Here is a 20,757-nt window from a genome sequence, read left to right as displayed (position 1 = left end):
TGGTTAGGGTATGTCTTAGCACTTCTGTCCTCGGTTCCCCATCAGTACCATGAGAATCATAAGGGTTCCCGATTTAATTAAACAATAGGCAACTGGGCAAGAGACATGACCTCTAAAATTAACATAGGGATTCTTTCCCTACTGCTGAGATGCAGTTGCCCATGTGTTGTGGGGGCATCTTGTAAGACACTAAGCACAACACAATTCATCAAATGAGATTGTTCACATGAATCTCTTTGCTTCCAGTAGAAATTGACTGTCTCCAGGGCATCATCGTCACGCTTATCCCACCAACCTTTGCTGATATTTACATCCGCAAATCAGCCACACTGACCTGCAGGGTTGGTAATATGCAAAGCACAGAAGGGCTCAACGTGACTTGGAGCAAAAAGGATGGCAAGCCACTGAAGACCACCCTGGGCGACCGGAAGGTGCAGGGCAATGGCCGTTTCACTGTGGATGCCACCACCTCCGTGTGCGCGGACGAGTGGGAGCGAGGAGATGAATACACCTGTACCGTGTCTCACAATGACCTCATCTTCCCCATCAAAAAGACTTTTCAGAAACAGTCTGGTAAGTCAACCCTCTTCCATCCATTGTACATGCTCACAGATGGTCCTAACTGAGGTGGGACAGGATATTTCATGTGGGCTGTAAAGTATCCACCCAAAGGGGAAAGAATTCGCCATCCTAGAGAGTCTGGGATTCTGGGTCCCATTACAAATCAGGAGGAGTTCAATCTTCCAGTTCTTTAGGTTGACTGTAGAAAATCCCAACCATAGTCTGCATCTTTAAGTAATAACTCTCACCACCTTCTCAAACCTTCAAACATTCTGACTTTAGGGCAGGTCAGTCATCTAGTCAACCCTCCCTTGAATAGAAACCCATGAAACTTCTACATGTCCACTCCATTGGATCCAAGGCCAGCCATCATGAAATGAAGGATCCCTTGGTCCTAGAAGGTCACTTATTTATGACATTTTCCAACTCTCTCTCTCTTTGTACAGTAACCGACAGCCGTGCACCAGCTGTCTACGTCTTCCCTCCTCCCGCCGAGCAGCTGGCCCTCCGTGAAGCTGCCACTGTCACCTGCCTGGTGAAGGGTTACAACCCACCAGATCTCTTCATCAAATGGTTGAGCAATGGCGAGGAAGTGAATTCCTCCAAGTACATCAACACTGTTTCCATCCCAGAGTTGGGCCAATCGAAGTTGTACTTCTCCTACAGCTCTTTGAGCATCAGCGAGCAAGAATGGAATGCTGGTAACACCTACACGTGCTTAGTCGGACATGAGAAGCTGCCCCTGCAAGTGACGCAGAGGACCGTGGACAAGTCCACCGGTAAACCAACCTCAGTCAATGTCTCCCTGGTGATGTCCGATACCGCCAGCACCTGCTACTAACCGTCACGCCCTCCCTTGCCATCCCATCCCTCCTTGTGCCTCTCACTCCTCCAACTGCTGTTTGGAAGGGGAGAGGTGGTACACTCTCCTTCTGTGTGTATAATAATGCTGTTTCTGGAATGGAAAACTGTTGGTTGCATCTTTAAAAAAAATTAGAAATAAAGTCAATTTTGGGAAAAAAAGTGGAAAATATTTAAGTCCTTTTTGGGGCCAAAATACCATGTGATGTGTCCTCAGAGATGGGGGAAGGGATTTCAAGAGTTCATTGCCCATATTAAAGAGGAACTGGGCACTCAGGTTTGCACTGCAGTAATGCTTCTTCTATCGCCTTCTTTCTCCAGTCCTCACTGCTTCTCACAGCTTTCTCCTTGCTAATCTCAAACTCTTCCACCCATGTCTCATACCATTGAACACAATTAGCTTGACCCTCAGTTACTCCATTCCTGGTGATGTTAGAAGGAAGAGTAGTGACCAAAGTAGAGTTAGTGGCCAAAGTAGAGTAGTGGCCAAAGTTGAGTAACAACCAAAGTAGAGTAATGACCAAAGTAGAGCAGTGACCGAAGTTGAGCAGTGGCCAAAGTAGAGTAATGACCAAAGTAGAGCAGGGCAAAAGTTGAGTAGTGGCCAAAGTAGAGTAATGATGTCAGTAGAGGAGTCGCCAAAGTAGAGTAACGACCAAAGTTGAGTAATGGCCAAAGCAGCGTTAAACTCCCTTTCTCTTCCTTGCATTCTCCTTGTCTCTGAGCACCCTTGGGGCAGCTCTGATATATTCACTGCTTCCCCATACACTCTGGAAGCAAACAGCGCACACACCTAATCGTAGGGTGCTCCAGCTGAACTATACGTCTGCAGAACCCTTTCATCAATTCTCTATCCATCTTGGAGACTCTTTGCTCAGGAGGGAGGGTCCTTTGCACCCACTTTGAGGTGGCTCTGCAGGGCCAAAGTGATGTAATTAAGACTCAGTCCCCGTCTTTCCTGGTTATCACACAAGATGACAAGAAACAGTCCCTTGCGCGATCTTTAGTATCATTCAACGATCTCCCAATCCAATGCAGAGGCTCACAAGAAATATTTGGGTCTCACACCTGGTTCTTGTGGCATTCCACACACTCATGGCCAACCCATGGAGTAATCTTGGCACCTACAAGTTCTTCTGGCTCATGGTTTCTTTGGAATGCCTGGTCTCCCAAGAAAACTAAAGATCAGGGACATTAAAACATGCAACCATAGTGATATTGACAATATCACAATGTTCATCCATGCATTCTAAGTTTCTCAGAAATGCTTAGGCAGAAACAGGTCTCAGTAACAAATAAAGAAGAATATGAAACCTGTCATATGAAAAAAAAACCTGTTTCATTGTTGTAGGCAAGTAACCAGCAACAGTAACCAGCAACAGTCTTACAAAAAAAAATCAAAGAGTAGATTCATCTGAAATAATCCTCAAAGGATCTCCCTTTGAAGTGCTTTGCCAATGGCCACAGATATCAGCACAATTCACGATAGGAAGACAGGATATTGGGCTAGATGGACCATTGGTCTGTCCTGGTCTGGTCGCTTTCACAAAACGATCAGTGTTTGTTTATCCATGCCAGGTAGACCTTTTCCTTTATGTTTCATCAAGACTTCCTCCATATGTGGTAAAGATTCTATGTTTTGAGGGATTGCCTCTCTTTGCAATGTACACTCAGGAGCATTGCAAATATCGACCAACTCTTATTTTCCAGTGGAAAATGATATGATTCATGTTATCCATCAGGTCATGACTCCAAAGAGGCCAGTTTGCCAACCAGGCATCATGTCCCCTCACCAACTGCCGTGTGCACCCCAGCACCTCAGTTGATTTCTTAATAGGACAGGGACGCATATCACTAATAAAACAAACAAACACTCTCAAATTTTGTACTGATCGCCACCAAGTTGGGGGCACTATTCTGTTCACACCGAGGGGCAACGTCACCGGGGGCGGCAGGGACAGCTTTTTGAGAAAGGCGTCCTGAAAAGGACTTGGAGATACAACCTACAGTATCCGTATCGATCTTAAAACACAAGATTGTTGGGTCAAAGAGAAAATAAAGGCTGTGAAGGAAAGGTATGTGAGGTCTTCTAGGCTCTGATCCAACCCCATTTAAGAAGAGCTAGCTGGTTTAGAAGTATCGGGGAATGGAATTTCCCTCTAAAGACCTAGTGTCCAACACTCTAGCCACTAGCCACCTGAGGCTATTTGGCCGGTTGAGTATGGCTAGTTTGCTCAAGCAGTAGCCACCATAGTGAGTATCCTGGTTCTAGGGGGTGTCAGCACCGATCCAGTCCCAGAGGTGAGGAGCCGGCTGGTTCAGGGATACAGGAAATAGGATTGGGGTTTTTTCCCCTTTCATGGGCATCAGCTTTAATCTAGTCATGCACTTCCTATATCAAGAGGTTGGGTGTATGAGTGACGACATCTTTTGTCCCTTGTGCACTGGTTCCAACCCAGATTAATAATGCCCCAAAATATTTCCTGTTGGGTAGTGAGTGTCTCATCTATTCTTGGCGTGAAAAGTACCATCATTGCATCATTTAATAGCTTGGATAGTTGGCTAGTGAGGTGTGTATGGGACCAGATTCTGCAATGGGTTGGTGGGTAGGTAGGTAGATAAGAAGACACACTCTATGGAGGGGAAGATAGATGGAAAAGTATTGCAGAAGGAAGGAAGGAAACCAAAACTCCAAGAACTGAAGGCCTTACGCAAGGAAGGGAGTCCTCTTTCCCGGAGCCAAACCATTCCTGTTAGGCAGCTTAATTGCCTATTTATTGTCAATACAAATGTCAGAAGTAGGGATGATTGGGGGCAAAATTGCCTTTGATGGAAATTTAGAGTGTCGGGTTAAATGTTATTTTTCACAGTTTCTGCTTCCTACGGCAAACTTAGATTTTTTTTGGGAGGGTGGACCTAAATCCAAAAGGATTTCAACTAGACCTAAATCCACTAGACCTAAATCCAAAAAGGATTTCAACTCTGCAATGCCTCTTCAGTGCCTCATGGGAGTTGTAGTTTGGCCAAGGAGCCTGGTCTTTAGAAGAGGATGGGCAACTAATATATCTGAACTACAACTCCCATAAGGCACCGTGGCACCGTTTTCAAATGCAAATGGCTCCATTTCTGGATGAAACATGTCACATTTTCAATCCAAAGTATTTAAACGTTTCGATTTAAAAAAAAAAAATTCTGACCAACTCATATAAAAAGTGCCATGAACTCAACAATATTCCTCATAGATGAAAACCCAACTTTTTCAGAAAACTCACTTTTCAATAAAGCTCCACCCCCTGCCCCCACAATGCCAAACTACACAGAATCTTTGCAAAGCAAGAGTTGGCCCACACCTATCCATGCTGAAGGCAGAGTAGGACGCCTCATTGCATCTTGGGTAGAACTTACATTCACACACATCCCTTTGGTTGAGAACATAAAATCAGACCATCACTGTTCATGGTCACTCAAGATCCCACTATGGTTTCCCCCACATCCAATCTCTGTAGCAGGATAGAATGGAAATCTGAGATTTCCCACACATCCAAGAGGTTGAGAGAAGCTTCTGACTGGATTCATTAAAACTTTTGATGGCTATTCATCGTTGCTTTTCCTGATTCTCAGTCCATGACTTGGTCTTCTCCAGTCATGAATTGGTCTTCTCCAGTCATCAGCTACCACCAACTTGTCTGGTGCTCAGTCTCCCGTAGGTTCCTCTGGCAAGACTACCATGTTGGCCGGAAATATTGGCTGGAATAATGATCATGCTGGTGAAAGCGGTCACTGGCACAAGGACATTGGAGTCCCTCTTAATAGTCCCTCAGGATCGGTCTTGCATGTTGAACAAGGCCCTCTTCACATAAACTAACATCACACATTTTCAGTTCGCAACCCTGGGACACCCAGGGTTCAGCAATCTGTAGGTAGAAATATATTCATACATAAGGTTCAGTGGTCAGAGGAGGACACGCCTCCAAACATATGGGCCCGCCAATATCTCTGTCTCTCACCCTTCTGCGCTTCCGTACTTCGATTCTGTATTTTTATGGAATAACTTAGCCAAAGACTTCCCAGGAAGTTGGCATCCAAATCCCTTAGGTTGTTTTGAAAAGCCCAGTCTTAAGTATTGCCCTCTGTCGCCATTCACACCCATCTGCTATCTATCTGTCTCTTCATTCCCCGATTCCAATTCCTTATCGCAATCTGTAGCCACACACACCCCTCTGCTCTCTGTCTGTCTGTCTGGCTATCCCTCAACTCCAATTCCTCACCCATGAATGCAGTGCAAACCCAGCCTTCCTCCTCTTCCAAGGTTCCCATTAAAGGCACTTCAGAAACAGCCTCTTAAAAATGTGGGGAGAGATTTTCAAGAGACCCTGATCGACGTAGGAAACCCTCAGCCCCCCCACCCATAGCCTCTTTCTCTTGACAGTGAAATGATGCGGTGGTGTCATTGGGTTATGCCATTGAGTGGCCAGGCCTGACCTCCTGCCTCCCCTTGAATAAGCATGGGAGATACCCAAATTGGCCAGGTCTCCAACTGGTGTAAACTGGTTGCATCTCCACTGTCTACAAGGGATCAACACCAATTTGCACCAGTGGAGGGTCCAAAGTTACGTCTTCCAAAGGGAGGAGAAGACCTTGATTTGGAAGGGGGTGGCAATGATACCAATTGCTTTAATTCCACATATCCAAGACAGCCCTCCTTTCAAACAACCGGGGGCTGAGATGAACAAATGTATTGGGCACGAGGCAGATTTTGAAAATCTCACCTGTGTAAACCCAAGGCCCCTCTCTGGCTTGACCTCCCCTGTGACCAACACCTCTAACGTGCCTTGCAGAAACTCCACCTAACCTCTCTCCCCTCCTACCATGTCTCCCTCCCCCGCACTGTAGCAGTATGGAGTGATTCCTCCCAATGGTGCCACCCAACTGATCCTGACCCCATGCATATGTATGTGTTGTCCAAAGATCATTTAGATGGGTTCGTGGATGCCGAAGAGGAAGATTTCAACAACATCTGGACAACGGCCTCCACCTTCATCATCCTCTTTCTCCTAAGTCTCTTCTACAGCACCACAGTGACGCTGATCAAGGTAAAGCCGTGATACGTTGCGGTCGGCGGGGGGCGGGTGGGGGGAGAGGAGAGAAGAGGAAAACGCACTGGTATAGATTCTAGAACATGCTCGGAAATTGGGGTTGGAGCCTAAGAGAGTTAGACACCCAACTCCTGTTGGTCTTTAAGAGAATTCAGGCATCAAACTCTCAGCCTCGTAGATGCCAGTTGGACTGAGATGAAATCAATACATTAGACGGGAGGTTGTTTGCAATTTGGTGGAGAATCCAGCAAGCAGACAAAGCAGAGGGATCCAAAAGTTCTAGCCCCTGTGACCACACCGTTGAGGGTTTTTTTGTTTGTTATTTAGGTCCTGTAATCCCATAGCCAATGCCCCAAAGAGCTTGTTCTCTAACTAGAGAAGGTAGATTTGATGCCTCCAATTTACGGGTGGAGTCCTGAGCAAGAAAGTGACTTCCTCAAGGTCTCACAGGGGATCTTTGGCCCAGATAGGACTCCTGAACCTAACCCAGGGTCCCAGACCCAGGGCCAGATGACTTCTCAGCTGTCAAAACCAAACTCCAGATGAACCACCATGTAACGTAAAACTCAGAAGAACACGATTTGATATCCTAGAACATAAGAATGGTCAGACTGAGTCAGACCAAAGGTCCTTCTAGCCCAGTATCTTGTCTGCCAACACTGGCCAATACTAGATTCTCCAGAGGGAAGGATCACAACAGGGAATCCTCACGTGATCTCTCCCCTGTCACCTATTCCCAGACAAACAGAGGTGAGGGACACCATTCCGACCCATCCTGGCTAATAGCCATTGATGGAGCTAACCTCCATGAATCTATCTAGCTCTTTTTTTAACCCTGTTAAAGTCCTAGTCTTCATCACATCCTCTAGCAAGGAGTTCCACAGGTTGGCTGTGCTCTGAGTGAAGAAAAACTTCCCTTTCTTTGTTTTTAACTGGCTTCCTATTCATTTCATTGGGTGATCCCTAGTTCTTATATTGTGGGAATAAATAAATACCTTTTCCTTATTCACTTTTTCCACACCAGTCATGATTTTATAGACCTCGATCCTATCCCCCCTTAGTCTCCTCTTTTCTAAGTGGAAAAGTCCATTTTTTTTTAATTTCTCTTCATATGGGACCCATTCTAAACCCCTAATCATTTCTGTTGCCCTTTCCGAACTTTTTCCAATGCCTAGATATTATTTTTTTGAGATGAGCTGACCACATCTGTACGCAGTATTCAAGATGTGGGCATTCCATGATTTTATATAGAGGCAATAAGTCTCTGTCTTATTCACTATCCCTTTTTAAATGATTCCTAACATTCTGTTTGCTATTTTGACTGTTGTTGCACAGGAAGTGGATGTTTTCAGAGAATTATCCACAATGACTCCACGATCTCTCTCCTGAGTTGTAGCTAAATTAGTCCCCATCATATTGTATATAAGTGGAACCCACACACCTAGGCTACGTCTACACTGGCATGATTTTCCGGAAATGCTTTTAATGGAAAAGTTTTCCGTTAAAAGCATTTTCGGAAAAGAGCATCTAGATTGGCAGGACGCTTTTCCGCAAAAGCACTTTTTGCAGAAAAGAGTCCGTGGCCAATCTAGACGCGGTTTTCCGCAAAAAAGCCCCAATCGCCATTTTCGCGATCTGGGCTTTTTTGCGGAAAAAAAATCTCTGCTGTCTACACTGGCCCTTTTGCACAAAAGTCTTTCGGAAAAAGACTTTTGCCCGAACGGGAGCAGCATAGTTTTTCCGCAAAAGCACTGACAATCTTACATGAGATAGTCAGTGCTTTTGCGGAAATTCGAGCGGCCAGTGTAGACAGCTGGCAAGTTTTTCTGCAAAAGCAGATGATTTTGCGGAAAAACTTGCCAGTGTAGACACAGCCCTAGTGTGATTACTGAGCAATGCAAGTGGTACCGAGACCATAGCAACAGTTAAGACCAAGAGACCTTTACAGCAGCCGTTGGGAGTCAGCTGGCTTTTAGGTCAGAGGGTAGAGGCTCCTATACTCTGCTTCAGAGATCCCAGGTACAAACCTGTCCAGTGGCGGTTACAAGTGGGAGCTCTTCCAGGGTCTCAACTGGGTCTCAGAAGCTGGGGGCGCGCTTCCTCACCTAGGGGAAGTATATAACCCACACACGTAGGTTTCGTTTTCACTGGCGGCTTCTTGCACAAGAACATCTTGCGCAAGTGTTCTTGTGCAAGAAGTCTTGTGCAAGAAAACATCCACTCTGCCATGTGCAAGCTGTGCTTTTGCGCAAAAGCGCCCATGGCCGTGTGGATGCTCTCTTGCATGAGAAAGCTCTGATGGCCATTTTAGCCATAGGGCTTTCTTGCGCAAGAAATCCCTGCCGAGCGTCCACACTGCCCTCTTGCGCAAGAGCTCCTGCACAAGAGGGCTTACACCAGTTAAAAAAGAGTGTAGCTCTTCCACAAGGAGCCCTCTCTTACCACGCCGTAGTGTAAATTTACTGGTGCAAGAGCGGGTGGGTAGTGTGGATGCTCTGCAGATTCTTGCGTGAGAATGACTATACGTGTGTAAGAAGCCGCAAGTGTAGACCGAGCCCTAGTGTGGTTACTGAGCAATTCAAGTAGTACCTAGACCACAGCAATAATTAAGGCCAAGAGACCTCTACAGCATGGGCTGGGAGGCAGTTGGCTTTTAGCTCAGAGGATAGAGGTGCCTACAATCAGTTCCAGAGGTCCCAGGTTCAAATCCGCCCCCTGGCGGTTACATAAGCATAAGAACCTATATAGAAAAAAGTAGAGTAATCTAGAAGAGAGTGTAATTGTGATAAGATTAAAGAGTCTTCAATGAAAATTAGAAAGTACTCAACATGAGCCTTTTCTGGAAGCCTCTAGACCTCAATGAATGACATGTGTGTCCTACATAACGGTATTTCTACCATTTCAGGTCAAATAAACCCAACGGTCAAGGTTGCTCCTACCAAAGGAGCCCTAAGAAAGCTGACTTCGCTCCACTCCATCACCTGCGTACTTGCTGTGTTCACCTGCCGGTGGAAAGTTCTCATATCATTTGAATGTAACTGGACTTTCTGTCTATCGTTTCTGTGCTTTCATCTCCACTTTGAATGCATGTTTGGCCAGGATGGGGTGGTTTTTTTTTTTGTCCCGGTAATCTCTGCTTTATTCAAAGTGTAATCTCTACTGACATAAGAAGTTGCACGGAAAATGGATCTATGTAATCAAATTGCACAACTTGTCTTTTCCCCAGATGTTTGTATTTCTCACCTTGTACATATTTTTCATGTTGAAATAAAGAGATTTATTATGCTAACTTGTCAAGTGCTTTCTTGTGGAGCCTTAGTGTTACTTGGTCCCCACTGTTATGGGTAAGCAGTTCAATAGTAACAAATCATTGTTTTCCTGGCCTTTCCGACTCCTGGAATTTAAGGCCAGAAGGAACAAGCATAGGTCAAATCTCTCTAGTCTGGCATTCTCTGGTCTGGCAACCTCCATGGTCCAGCACAATTTGAGTTAGCCGGATGTCTGGATGTGGAAAAGTTTCCCACGGTCCCATAAACACAGGACTGGCTCTCAGTGTTCTGTGCTGTTATTTAGGTCTAATTGACCCCTAAAATGTCTTCTAAGAGACCAGTAAGCAGTGGAAGCTTTAGTGATGCTGCTAGACCATATTGACCTCCCATGGGACAGCACCAGTCAAGTCCCAAGAGTGCCAAACTAGAGAGGTTCAGCCGGTAGATTATTTAACCTGAACTCTTATATAACACAACCCAGAGAATTTCTCTGAGTAATTGGTGCAATGAAAGAAATGATTCCACTCTGCAATTGTAAAAAAACCTCATGGGTCCAATAGCCTGTGGTTGGATTAGAGCCTACCTTTAGGAAGAAACCCCCAATCTTGATGTAAAGACTTTGCATGAAGGAGAATTGATCCCCTTCCTTGGGAAGTTGTTCCAATGATTAATTCCTTTCACTGCTAAAAAGTTGCCTTTTATTTCTCATTTGAATTTTTACTGCCCCAGATTCTTGATGCACTTTTGTCTGCTAGCTGAAAGAGGCCTGTACTAAAAGTGGTCTTCACCCGGTGTAGGTACATATCCACTGAGATCAAGTTGACTCTGAAATTCCTGTAAAGGTCAGCAAGTTAGGTTAGTTTCTCCTGGGCCCAGTCTACCCTACGGGAGAAAGTCGACCTAAGATACTCCACCCCAGCTATGAGAATAGCATAGCTGGAGTCAACAGCTGCAAAGGAGGTCAATGGGAGGAAGTCTTCCGTCAACTTCCCTTACTCCTCGAGACCCAGTGGAAGATTGGCATCCACAGGAGTGCCATCAGTGATTGATTTAGCAGGTCCTTACTAGACCCGCTAAATCACACCCCGAGAAATCAATTTCTGGAGTGCCGATCTTGAAGACAAACCCTAAGTCTAGCTGTGTAAGCCTTGCCTCCCGGACCACATATCAACATGTGGCGTTGTTTGAGTCTAGATCTCAGTTCAGTCCTCTGGGTATGGTGGTGATATTGGAAGAGAGGTGAGCAGCAGACACACTGCTGGTGAATATTTGTAGAACTGCTCTCGCATTCAAATGGGCAAAATTAAAATTACAATGTGATAAGAGGAAACGAAACATTTGACAGTACTTTGGCAATCTGCAAGCGTGGTTTCAAATCCTGTCATAAAACTAGTGCGTGATGCATTTGTAACCCACCCACCTCCTGGGTGTGGGTCACTGACCCATGTAATGGCACCTAGACCACTGACAGAGAGAATTAGTTGGCTCTACAGCCTGGCTACGTCTACACTGGCACCCTTTTCCGGTAATGCTTAAAACAGAACAGTTTTCCGTTATAAGTATTTCCAGAAAAAGAGCATCTACATTGGCAGGATGCTTTTCCGGAAAAGCCCTTTTCCCGGAAAAGCATCCGTGGCCAATGTAGACGCGCTTTTCTGGATAAAAGCCCCAATCGTCATTTTCGCGATTGGGGCTTTTTTCCGGAAAACACTACTGTGCTGTCTACACTGGCCCTTTTCCGGAACAGTTTTCCGAAAAAAGGACTTTTACCCGAGCGGGAGCAGCATAGTATTTCCGGCAAAGCAGCTGATTTCTTACAGTAGATCGTCAGTGCTTTTCCAGAAATTCAAGGGGCCAGTGTAGACAGCTTGCAGCTTATTCCGGAAAAGCAGCTGCTTTTCCGGAATAAGTGGCCCAGTGTAGACACAGCCCCTCAGTGGAGAAGTAGTTGGCTTCATGCTGCAGTGGTAGAGGCTAATTTCACTTAGCTCCAGAGGTCTGTGGTTCAATTCCGCCTCATGGCACTATGCAATATGTTGGGTTGAAGTTGCAGGAAACTGTGGATTTTAACAGGGTTCAAGAAGGAACTAGATGAATTCATGGAGCTTCAGTCCATCAATGGCTATTAGCCAGGATGGGTAGGAATAGTGTCCTTAGCCTCTGTTCGTCAGAGGCTGGAAATGGATGACAGGGGAGGGATTGCATGATGGGCGCTTGTTCTGTTTACTCCCACTGGGGCATCCAGTTTTGGCCACTGTCGGAAGACGAGATACTGGGCTAGATGGACCTTTGGTCTGAGCCAGTCTGGCCATTCCTATGTTCTATGACAGTGGTCACCAACCAGTAGATCGGGATCTACTGGTAGATCTTGGAGCCTCTACTAGGGGATCCTGACTGGTTTGGCTAGGGGGGCTATCAAGTACCACTACTTCAGCTGCCCCTACCTCCCACCACTGCTGTGCTGCTCCTGCCCTCCGCCTTGGAGCTGCCCTGGGAGCCTGCTGCTCACTGTGCAGGGTGGGGGAGGCAGAAAAGGGGAGCCATTAATATCAGGGTGTGCCTCTCCTCCCACCCCTGTACCCCACCTGTACCCCATCTCCACAGAGTGAGCAGGGAAGAGGCTTGGAGAAGTGGTGGAGAAGAAGGTGGGACAAAGTTAATTGGGTTCGAGGTTGATCCTGGATTGACTTATATTCAAATAGGCTACGTCTACACTGGCATGATTTTCCGGAAATGCTTTTAACGAAAGAGTTTTCCATTAAAAGCATTTTCAGAAAAGCGCATCTAGATTGGCAGGATGCTTTTCCACAAAAGCACTTTTTACGGAAAAGCGTCCGTGGCCAATCTAGACGCGGTTTTCCCCAAAAAAGCCCCGATCGCCATTTTCGCGATCGGGGCTTTTTTGCAGAAAACACTACTGTGCTGTTTACACTGGCCCTTTTGCGCAAAAGTCTTTTGGAAAAAGACTTTTGCCCGAACGGGAGCAGCATAGTATTTCCGGAAAGCACTGATGCTTTTACAGGAGATCGTCAGTGCTTTTCCGGAAATTCAAGCGGCCAGTGTAGACAGCTGGCAAGTTTTTCCGCAAAATCAGATGATTTTGCGGAAAAACGTGCCAGTCTAGACACAGCCATAGTGATCTCGCTCTTAAAAAGGTTGGGAACCACTGGTCTATGGTCTATGGTATTCTACTCTACCTCGGGTTCTTATCTGAGGCCAGTACTTCAGTGCATTAATTTTTTAACCAGGTCTGTCCAATATTAAGCAATGTGTGGCGGGTTGGACATCAGGAAAAACTTCCCCCCTGTCTGGGTGGTGAAACACTGGAATAAGTTGCCCAGAGTATGTCTACACTACCCTCCTAGTTCGAACTAGGAGGGTAATGTATGCATACCGCACTTGCTAATGAAGCCCGGGATTTGAATTTCCCGGGCTTCATTAGCATAAGCGGGGAGCCGCCATTTTTAAATCCCCGCTGCTTCGAACCCCGTGTAGCGCGGGGAGTAACGGTAGTTCGGAATAGGACCCTAGTTCGAACTAGCGGGGTAGTGTAGACATACCCCCTGGGAGGTTGTGGAATCTCCCCCTAGAGATATTTAAGAGCAGGCTGGACAGACACCTGTCAGGGGTGGTTTAGATCAGCCGTTCCCAACCTTTTCCAGATGGGGACCTTTTTTGACAATTCAGAAAGACTTGGCGACCCAAGGCAATTCAAAAACGGGGGGAGGAGAAGGAGCAGAGAGACACCTGGGGAGACACGTGGCGACCCTTTTGAAATATAACGGTGACCCATATTTGGGACCCAAACCGAAGGTTGGAAAACCCTGGACTAGACAGCGCTTGGTCCTGCTGTGAGGGCAGGGAACAGGACTTGATCAATCCTTGAGATCCTTTCCTGTTCCAGAATTCTATGCCCCATGGTGAACATGCCATTACGAGTCCGTGAATCATTCATTAAAAATACAGAGAAGAAAACCAGGTAAAGCCCATGCAATGTAGCACGTTAAGCCAACGCTTTTATATGAGCGGAATTCCTTGGTTCCCCTGCCTTGCATGGCACAGAGGTTTTCGGGAGGAAAAACATCCTCCCTTGATGGTGTTTGTAGAGGCCATCAAAGACAGTAGCAACTGTTCTGTCAAGAGGAGAGAGGTGAGAAGGGTTTTAGCCAAGGGAGTCAACAGCCTCTGGGCAAGAGGGTTGGGGGGTTGGCTCCATCCTCCAAGAAGTGGCAGTGCCACGGTGGAAGGAGCGAGGGCAGGGGGTGCACCAGCCCCCCAAAGCCCTCATCACCACTCAGAATGCCCCATGCAGATGCATCAATTCAAGGGATCCCGGGCAGCAACCAGAGCCTTGGGCCCCTTAGAATCTCAGGGTCCCAGGGCAGCTGCCCCCTTTGCCTGGCTGGAGCTACTGCAGCTGTTTTGAAAAGTTGGGTCCTGTTCCCAAGGAGATAAAGCAGACGCCTGTAAAAAATGGGGGGGGGGGGGGGGAAGGAAAGACCAGGACAAGTAGGAAAAAAAATATGCAGCGGATAACTTGTGGAACTCCTTGCTAGAGGATGTTGTGAAGACCAGAACGTTAACAGGGTTCAAAAAAGAGCTAGATCAGGGTGGGCAATAATTTTTGATGGGGGGGTGTCACTCCAAGAATTTGGAAAGTGGTTGAGGGAGGCCACACTCTTCCATGGTATTAATGGAGGAGATGTGGGATCTGGGATGGAGGTTGGGTGAAGAGAGGAGCTTGGGATAAGAGATTGGAGAGACTAGAGTCTGGGAGGGAGTTTGAGTGAAGAAAGTGGTTGTGACCTAGGGCAGGGGATTGGAGTGCAGGGGTTTGGGATGTGGCCTAGGGTAGGAAGGGATTGTGATCTGGCACAAGAGATTGGGGTGCCAGATCTGGTAGGGGGTATGGGTGCAAGAGGAGGGCAGAGGGTTTGAGAAACATGAGTGGGAGGGGGCAGAGGGCTGGGGAAAGGAGGGGCTGAGGTGCCAGAAGCAGGTGGTGGTCAGGAGACTTACCAGCCAGCAGCCAAACCAGGGTGCCCACCTGCAGAGCTAAGGCTTGCGGAGTTAAAATCATTTCCCAGCCTGCTTGCCTGACCATGTGCTTTGGGGAATAACTGAGAACTGAAGGTTCTTCATGGCTGCCTGTTATTCAAACAAGCAGCTCCCATTGGCTGGTTTCTGTCCAGAAATCGGCCAATGGGATTATGCTGGGGGCAAGATGGTTCCTGAAACTTTCCCCTCCTTCAGTTTTAAAACAGAAGTAAAGCCTGGCAGTCGATTTTCTGCATGGCACCCAGGACTGTGGGGGCAAGCAGGGGAGCCTGCCTGGATCTCCCTGCTTCCTCCACGGGCTGGATTCAGTGGCTTGGTGGGTCAGATCCAGCCCATGGGCCATATTTTGCCCAGGCCTGGGCTAGATAAATTCCTAGGTCCGTCAATGACTATTAGCCACGATGGGTTGGGATGGGTTGGGATCAGCGACAGGAGAGGGAATCTCATGGTGATTCCCTCTTCTGGTCATGCCTTCCAGGACACTTGGCAATGACCACTGTCAGGAGATAGGACACTGGGTTAGGTGGACCTTTGGTCTGACCCTGTGCGGCCGTTCTTAGGTTTTTCTGTTCTGTCTCTGGTCTGGACTTTCGCTTGCAACCCCACTGCTGGCAAAGCCCACGTACAACACACGGACTTACTAGCCACTCCATGGTGTAGGAACTTCGTAGCGGCATTGTGGTGTTCAAGGAATTGCTTTTCTTTGGCCCCCCTCTGGTCACAGGAGTGTTGCAGAATGTTCCTTCTGGCTAGCTAAGCCAAACTGGGCATGTCTACACGGCCACCCTAGTTCGAACTAGGGTGGTTAATGTAGGCAATCGAAGTTGCAAATGAAGCCCAGGATTTAAATAGCCCAGGCTTCATTTGCATCTTGCTGGGCACTGCCATTTTTAAATCCCCGTTAGTACGGACTCTCTAATTAGAGAGCCTAATTTGAACTATCTACTCCGTGCTGCGTGTAGCCGCGGGCACGGAGTCCGCACTAACGGGGATTTAAAAATGGCGGCGCCCGGCAAGATGCAAATGAAGCCCGGGATATTTAAATCCCGGGCTTCATTTGCAACTTCGATTGCCTACATTAGCCACTCTAGGTTGCACTAGGGTGGCAGTGTAGACATACCCACTCTTACGGGGAAGATGGAGAAAAGAGAGAGGGCGTCAGAAAGGGGGAAAGACAGATGATGAGGGAGGGAGAAGACAAAATCGCACATCCCAGGTAGTGTTTGACTTTGAGCTAGAGCAGATGGCGGTGGTAGTATTGCCTGGGTCCCTCTCTTTGGCCCAATCTGGGCATCTCTTCAAAAGATGAAAGAGGTTCCGTGTCCCAGGGAGATGGTGAGGTTGCAGCTGTGATGGAGAATCTCGTTAGAGAAGTCATTTTTCCCTCCAAAGTCTCTTTCTTTAGGAATTCCAAATGACAGGGATGAGCATAAAACCTCCAGCCTTCAATATGTCATCTACCAGCCAGGCCTAATTTCTGACACCTCCACCATGGGTTATTGATTTTCATCTCTGCTGTTCTTGTTTGCCAGGCATGTTCTTCACACAGCCCTTGAGTGACCTCAGTTGGCCTTTTTGTTTGGATGAATTCAGGTGGTCTTTCTTTCTGACCCTTTCCCATCCACATTTGTTGCTATTGGTTACGAGCATATGCTCATGTAGCCCATACACCTGGGTATGTCTACACTGCATGACTATAGCGGGATACCGGAGGTATCTTGAAATAGCTACCCCATGTCTACATACGCCTCCTGTTATTTGAAAATATTTTTTGAAATAACGGACGTGTTATTTTGGCATCCCGGCAACCCTCGTTCCACAAGGGTTAAGGGATGTCCTGAAATAACGTGTTATTTTGAAATTTGGTGCTGTGTAGATGTGCCAAGTTTCGAAATAACATATTTTGAAATGGAATTGAAATAAGATTCCCAATTGCATATCTCATTTTGAGTTTAGGGTGCAGGGTAGACACTCCCCCAGTATGGCTTACCATCTGTATAGCGGTACTTAGATCAATCACAGCAAGAGATAAGAACAAAGGAGCTCTATACCCAGATGAGCTCACAATTAGCATAACTTTGTAGGCCCAGTTAATCACAAGAAGAGACATTCACAGGTGTTTCTCCAATTTTTTTTTCTTGTTTTCTCACATCATTTCTCCCTGAAGTTCTGGATCCCCAGAGCCTTGAGAACTGCAATTCTCTTCTGGATTTAAAAGTATGAGAAGGCAGCTGTGAAATTGTATCTAAGCACTTCAGAACCTCCTAGGAGTTCTTGGTCCTTATGTGCTTATTTTCTCATAACCATTCGCCCAAGAAGATGAATTGCTTTTATTAGCCCCCTCTCTGGGCACAAGAAGAAAAAAAGATTGAGGAGCAATGTTCTCCTGTCTTCTGACTAATAGAGCTAGCCATTGGTTGATCCCCTTATGATAGGCTTAGTCATTGGCCAATGAATCTGCCTTGCCATTTCAAATACTCTCAATAGGAGAAAATGGAGATGGCTGTAGTTATCCTTTGGAGGACGGATAATTAAGTGAGATGGGTGTGACTTGGCCAGGCGAGACCAGCTCTTGGTGCCATTGGATAGTCACCCATGCAGTGGAAATTTACTCCACTTTGAATTGCACCAGGTCAGACGTAGCTAAGACATGTGGGCCCTTCGATCTGCTGGTAGGTAACAAAGATGAGAGACTGTAACATGAGGGAGGCAGAGAAAGGATTATTTTCTGTGACTATCCAGAGTATTCAGATTCTCTTGCAGAAACATGCCTCTAAGGGTATGTCTACACTGCACCCCAAACTTGAAATAAAGATATTTATATTATTTTGAATCGGTTCCAAAATATTATTTCGAATCTGTTCCAAAATAGCTTAATTCAAAATTTGGCGCATCTACCTGGTGCCAAATTTTGAAATAAAGCACGACTGGGATGCTGATATAGCGTGCCCTTATTTCGAAAAATATTTCAAAATAACGGGCAGCTTGTGTAGGTAATTCGGTATCCTGAAATAGCCGCACAGTGTAGACATACCCAAAGTTTTTGGCAAAAATAGGTGAGGGGCATCTCACTATAATAGGAGGAGGAATCTTGTGGCACCTGAGGGTATGTTGACTCTACAGAGAAGATCGAAGCTCCTGTGTTCGATCTTCTAGGATTCGAACTAGTGGGTCTAGTGAAGACAAGCTAATTTGAACTGAGCGGGGTGCAGTGGTTGATGCTGGTAGACCTGCATCCACAAGGTGTAAGGGAAGTCGAAGGGAGAGTGTTCTTCCTTTGACTTCCTGCCGTGTGGACAGCGCCAAAAGCCAAGATACATTTTGACTTCAGCTACACAATGAATGTCGCTGAAGTTGCATAGCTTAATTCCACCTTATCCCGTAGTGTAGACGTACCCTGTGAGACTAACAGATTTATTAAGGCATATGCTTTCATGGGTAAAATGTGAAGAGCAGGTGCTGGTACGGAAGGATGATCCAATGGTTTCACAATTTGGATTCAATTCCCAGGTTTCTTTGGGCATGTCAACCTATGGGTTAACTTATAGATTAGCCAACCTATGCCTCAGTTTCCTAGCTATAAATGAGGAATCCTGGCTAATGGGAACTGTGATTTCCCCGTACCTGCAAAGGCACAGATAAATATAGTGGCATTGGTCCACCAAGGGCTAACCTCAGTGAATCATTGCCATTTTATTACCCATCCCATATCTAACCCTGCAACGATGGCTAGTGCACTGTGAAAAATTCATGACCCAGCAGTGTAATGCTCTAGTAATTGGCACATTTGATTAACCAGCCACCCCAGCCCCAGGAATGCTGGGTAATAAACCTTGTATTGTGGTAAAGTTGGTGAGATGCCTCAGTACAAGTACTCAAAATGGAGACCTGATGTAGCAAAACAGGAACTCTTAGCTGGAAATAAAAAAGTTCAATGCACGTTGCAGAAGGCGGAGGGTGTTCTGCTTTGGTTTAAGAAATGTCTGCGATTCGGGGAGGTGGATGTAGTAGAATAATTAGCTGGGGCGTAAGGCTGATGTCCCAAATTTGCCTAGGAGAACAGCTGAGCTACCAATTCCTATTAGAATAAGTATCCCAAGCCTGGCAGAGACCTCAGGAGTCATCGAGACCAGCCCCCTGCCCAATGCAAGACCAACCCAACTCAACCATCCCAGCCAGGGCTTGGTCAAGCCAGGACTTGAACACCTCTAGGGATGGAGATTCCACCCCCTCCCTTGGGAACCCAGCCCAGTGTTTCCCCACCCTCCTAGGGGAATAGTTTATTTCTATTTACGAGGTGTCCAGATACAGGGAAGAGTGTTGTATAGTTATGAGAGAGACAGAAGCTATATAGAGTTGCAGACAGCTCTCTTCTTTCTCCGCCAGCCACATGTTCTTCAGATTGTCTCCATTATTATTACTAGTCTCTTCTCCTCTTTGCTCCTGCGAAGGTGGTGAGAAGCAGCTGGGAGTTCCTAAGACCCCGGTAGGTGGTGGAACATCCCCTACCACTCGAGATGCTGAGAACTCATCGATTCGTGGTTTGACAGGCAGACGAAGGGACGGCTGTGATGGACGTGTCCCACAGCCCTTCCTGTCCTTAGCCCCCACCTTCTGGTCAGACTAGTGCAGTTAGAAAGAGACTCCAATGTTGCCTTGAAAGTCTCTAGCCATATAGAATCCATCCCAATGCAGGAATAAGGACCGCGACTCCCAACTTACTGCAATGGTTGGAGAATCATCTGGGAGTGACTATTTCACCCTCAGCGACTTTCCCCTGGACCTGTCAGTCTCCTGGAGAGGTAGATTGAAAGGTCCAGATGCCAAGGGGTAGGGTTGGAAAGATCCATTTTCACAGACAGAGGAGCAGAGGAGAAAGTGCATCAGTTGGCTTATTTGGTCCATCCGTGAGCTGGGGTTGGCTCTTCCCTAGCTTTAACAAAGGATCTGGTCATCACTCCAAGGGAGGGATGCAGGGAGCTGGCATCAGTTCCTGTACGGCAGACTCCCTTGGTCAGGGGGAGCCGCGTCCTCGCTCCATGCCTCAGTTTCCCCATCTATTCAAAGAGAGAAACGACACTCACTTCTCACCAGAGAGCTGGGCTCTGGTAGGGACCATTTCAGCCTGATGAAGGACCAGAGTCTTCTCCCAGCATCATGACCACACCATACCGTGGGGTATAGTGTTGTCCTGATCCCATTCCTTGTGGGCTTGGTCCATCGATAGGACACCACTTCCTGATGGGCAGTTGGATTCACCAGCCCCCTTGAACAGCTTGGGAAACTGAGGCAGGCAGAAGAGACAGGCCTAAGGACAGTGGGAGTAGAATCCAGGCATCCTGAGTCCTCAGCCAGTGAGTGAATCACTGGGCCATACAGTCATCAGACCACAGGAGGAGGTGGATGGGTGGATGCCGGTTGATCGGTAGCATGGTTTTCAGACCATGGTTTTGATGGTCTCACTTGTATTTTCTTTAATTTTCTTTTATCAGTAGGACACAAGGCCCCTTCAGTCTTCCCGCTGCTTCCTTGCTGCAGCAAGACTGGGAATGATCCCAGGGACATGATGTTGGCCTGCCTGGTGACTGACTATTTACCATCGCCAATGACAGTCCAGTGGAATTCCGACCAAGCGACTGAGAGGTGCCAGGATTTCCCTGAGACAAAGTCTGACAAAGGACTTTACACCCTGACCAGCCTGCTCACCATCCCTAAGGAGCACCAGAAGAACAAAAGCTACAAGTGTGATGTGACACATGCAGGGATCAAACTGTCAGTGTCCGGGACATTCCCACAGAAATGTAAGACAAGCAATGGGGTCTGATGGGGAGTGGGGGGGGAGGGGGGAGGAAGAGGACGGTCCTGGATCTGGGAGCCAGATCATCTTTATCTATATCCTGTAGGTACCTTGT

General features: G+C 46.9%; 1 protein-coding gene across 1 annotated transcript in view; it reads left to right on the top strand.

The window, feature by feature from the left end:
• The window catches only part of LOC102455582 (uncharacterized), a 63,067-nt gene that overhangs the window by 16,659 nt on the left and 25,651 nt on the right, over positions 1–20,757 (top strand). The window contains exons 4-8 of the mRNA XM_075911910.1: positions 247–573; positions 1,008–1,340; positions 6,316–6,515; positions 17,522–17,624; positions 20,338–20,646. Coding sequence (XP_075768025.1) covers positions 247–573; positions 1,008–1,340; positions 6,316–6,515; positions 17,522–17,624; positions 20,338–20,646 — 1,272 coding nt within the window. The remainder of the gene's footprint in view (positions 1–246; positions 574–1,007; positions 1,341–6,315; positions 6,516–17,521; positions 17,625–20,337; positions 20,647–20,757) is intronic.

The sequence above is a fragment of the Pelodiscus sinensis genome, chromosome 30, assembly GCF_049634645.1.
Source record: "Pelodiscus sinensis isolate JC-2024 chromosome 30, ASM4963464v1, whole genome shotgun sequence".
NCBI lineage: Eukaryota > Metazoa > Chordata > Testudines > Trionychidae > Pelodiscus > Pelodiscus sinensis.
Note: the sequence above shows the minus strand (reverse complement) of the source record. Positions and strands in the feature narration are given on the sequence as shown.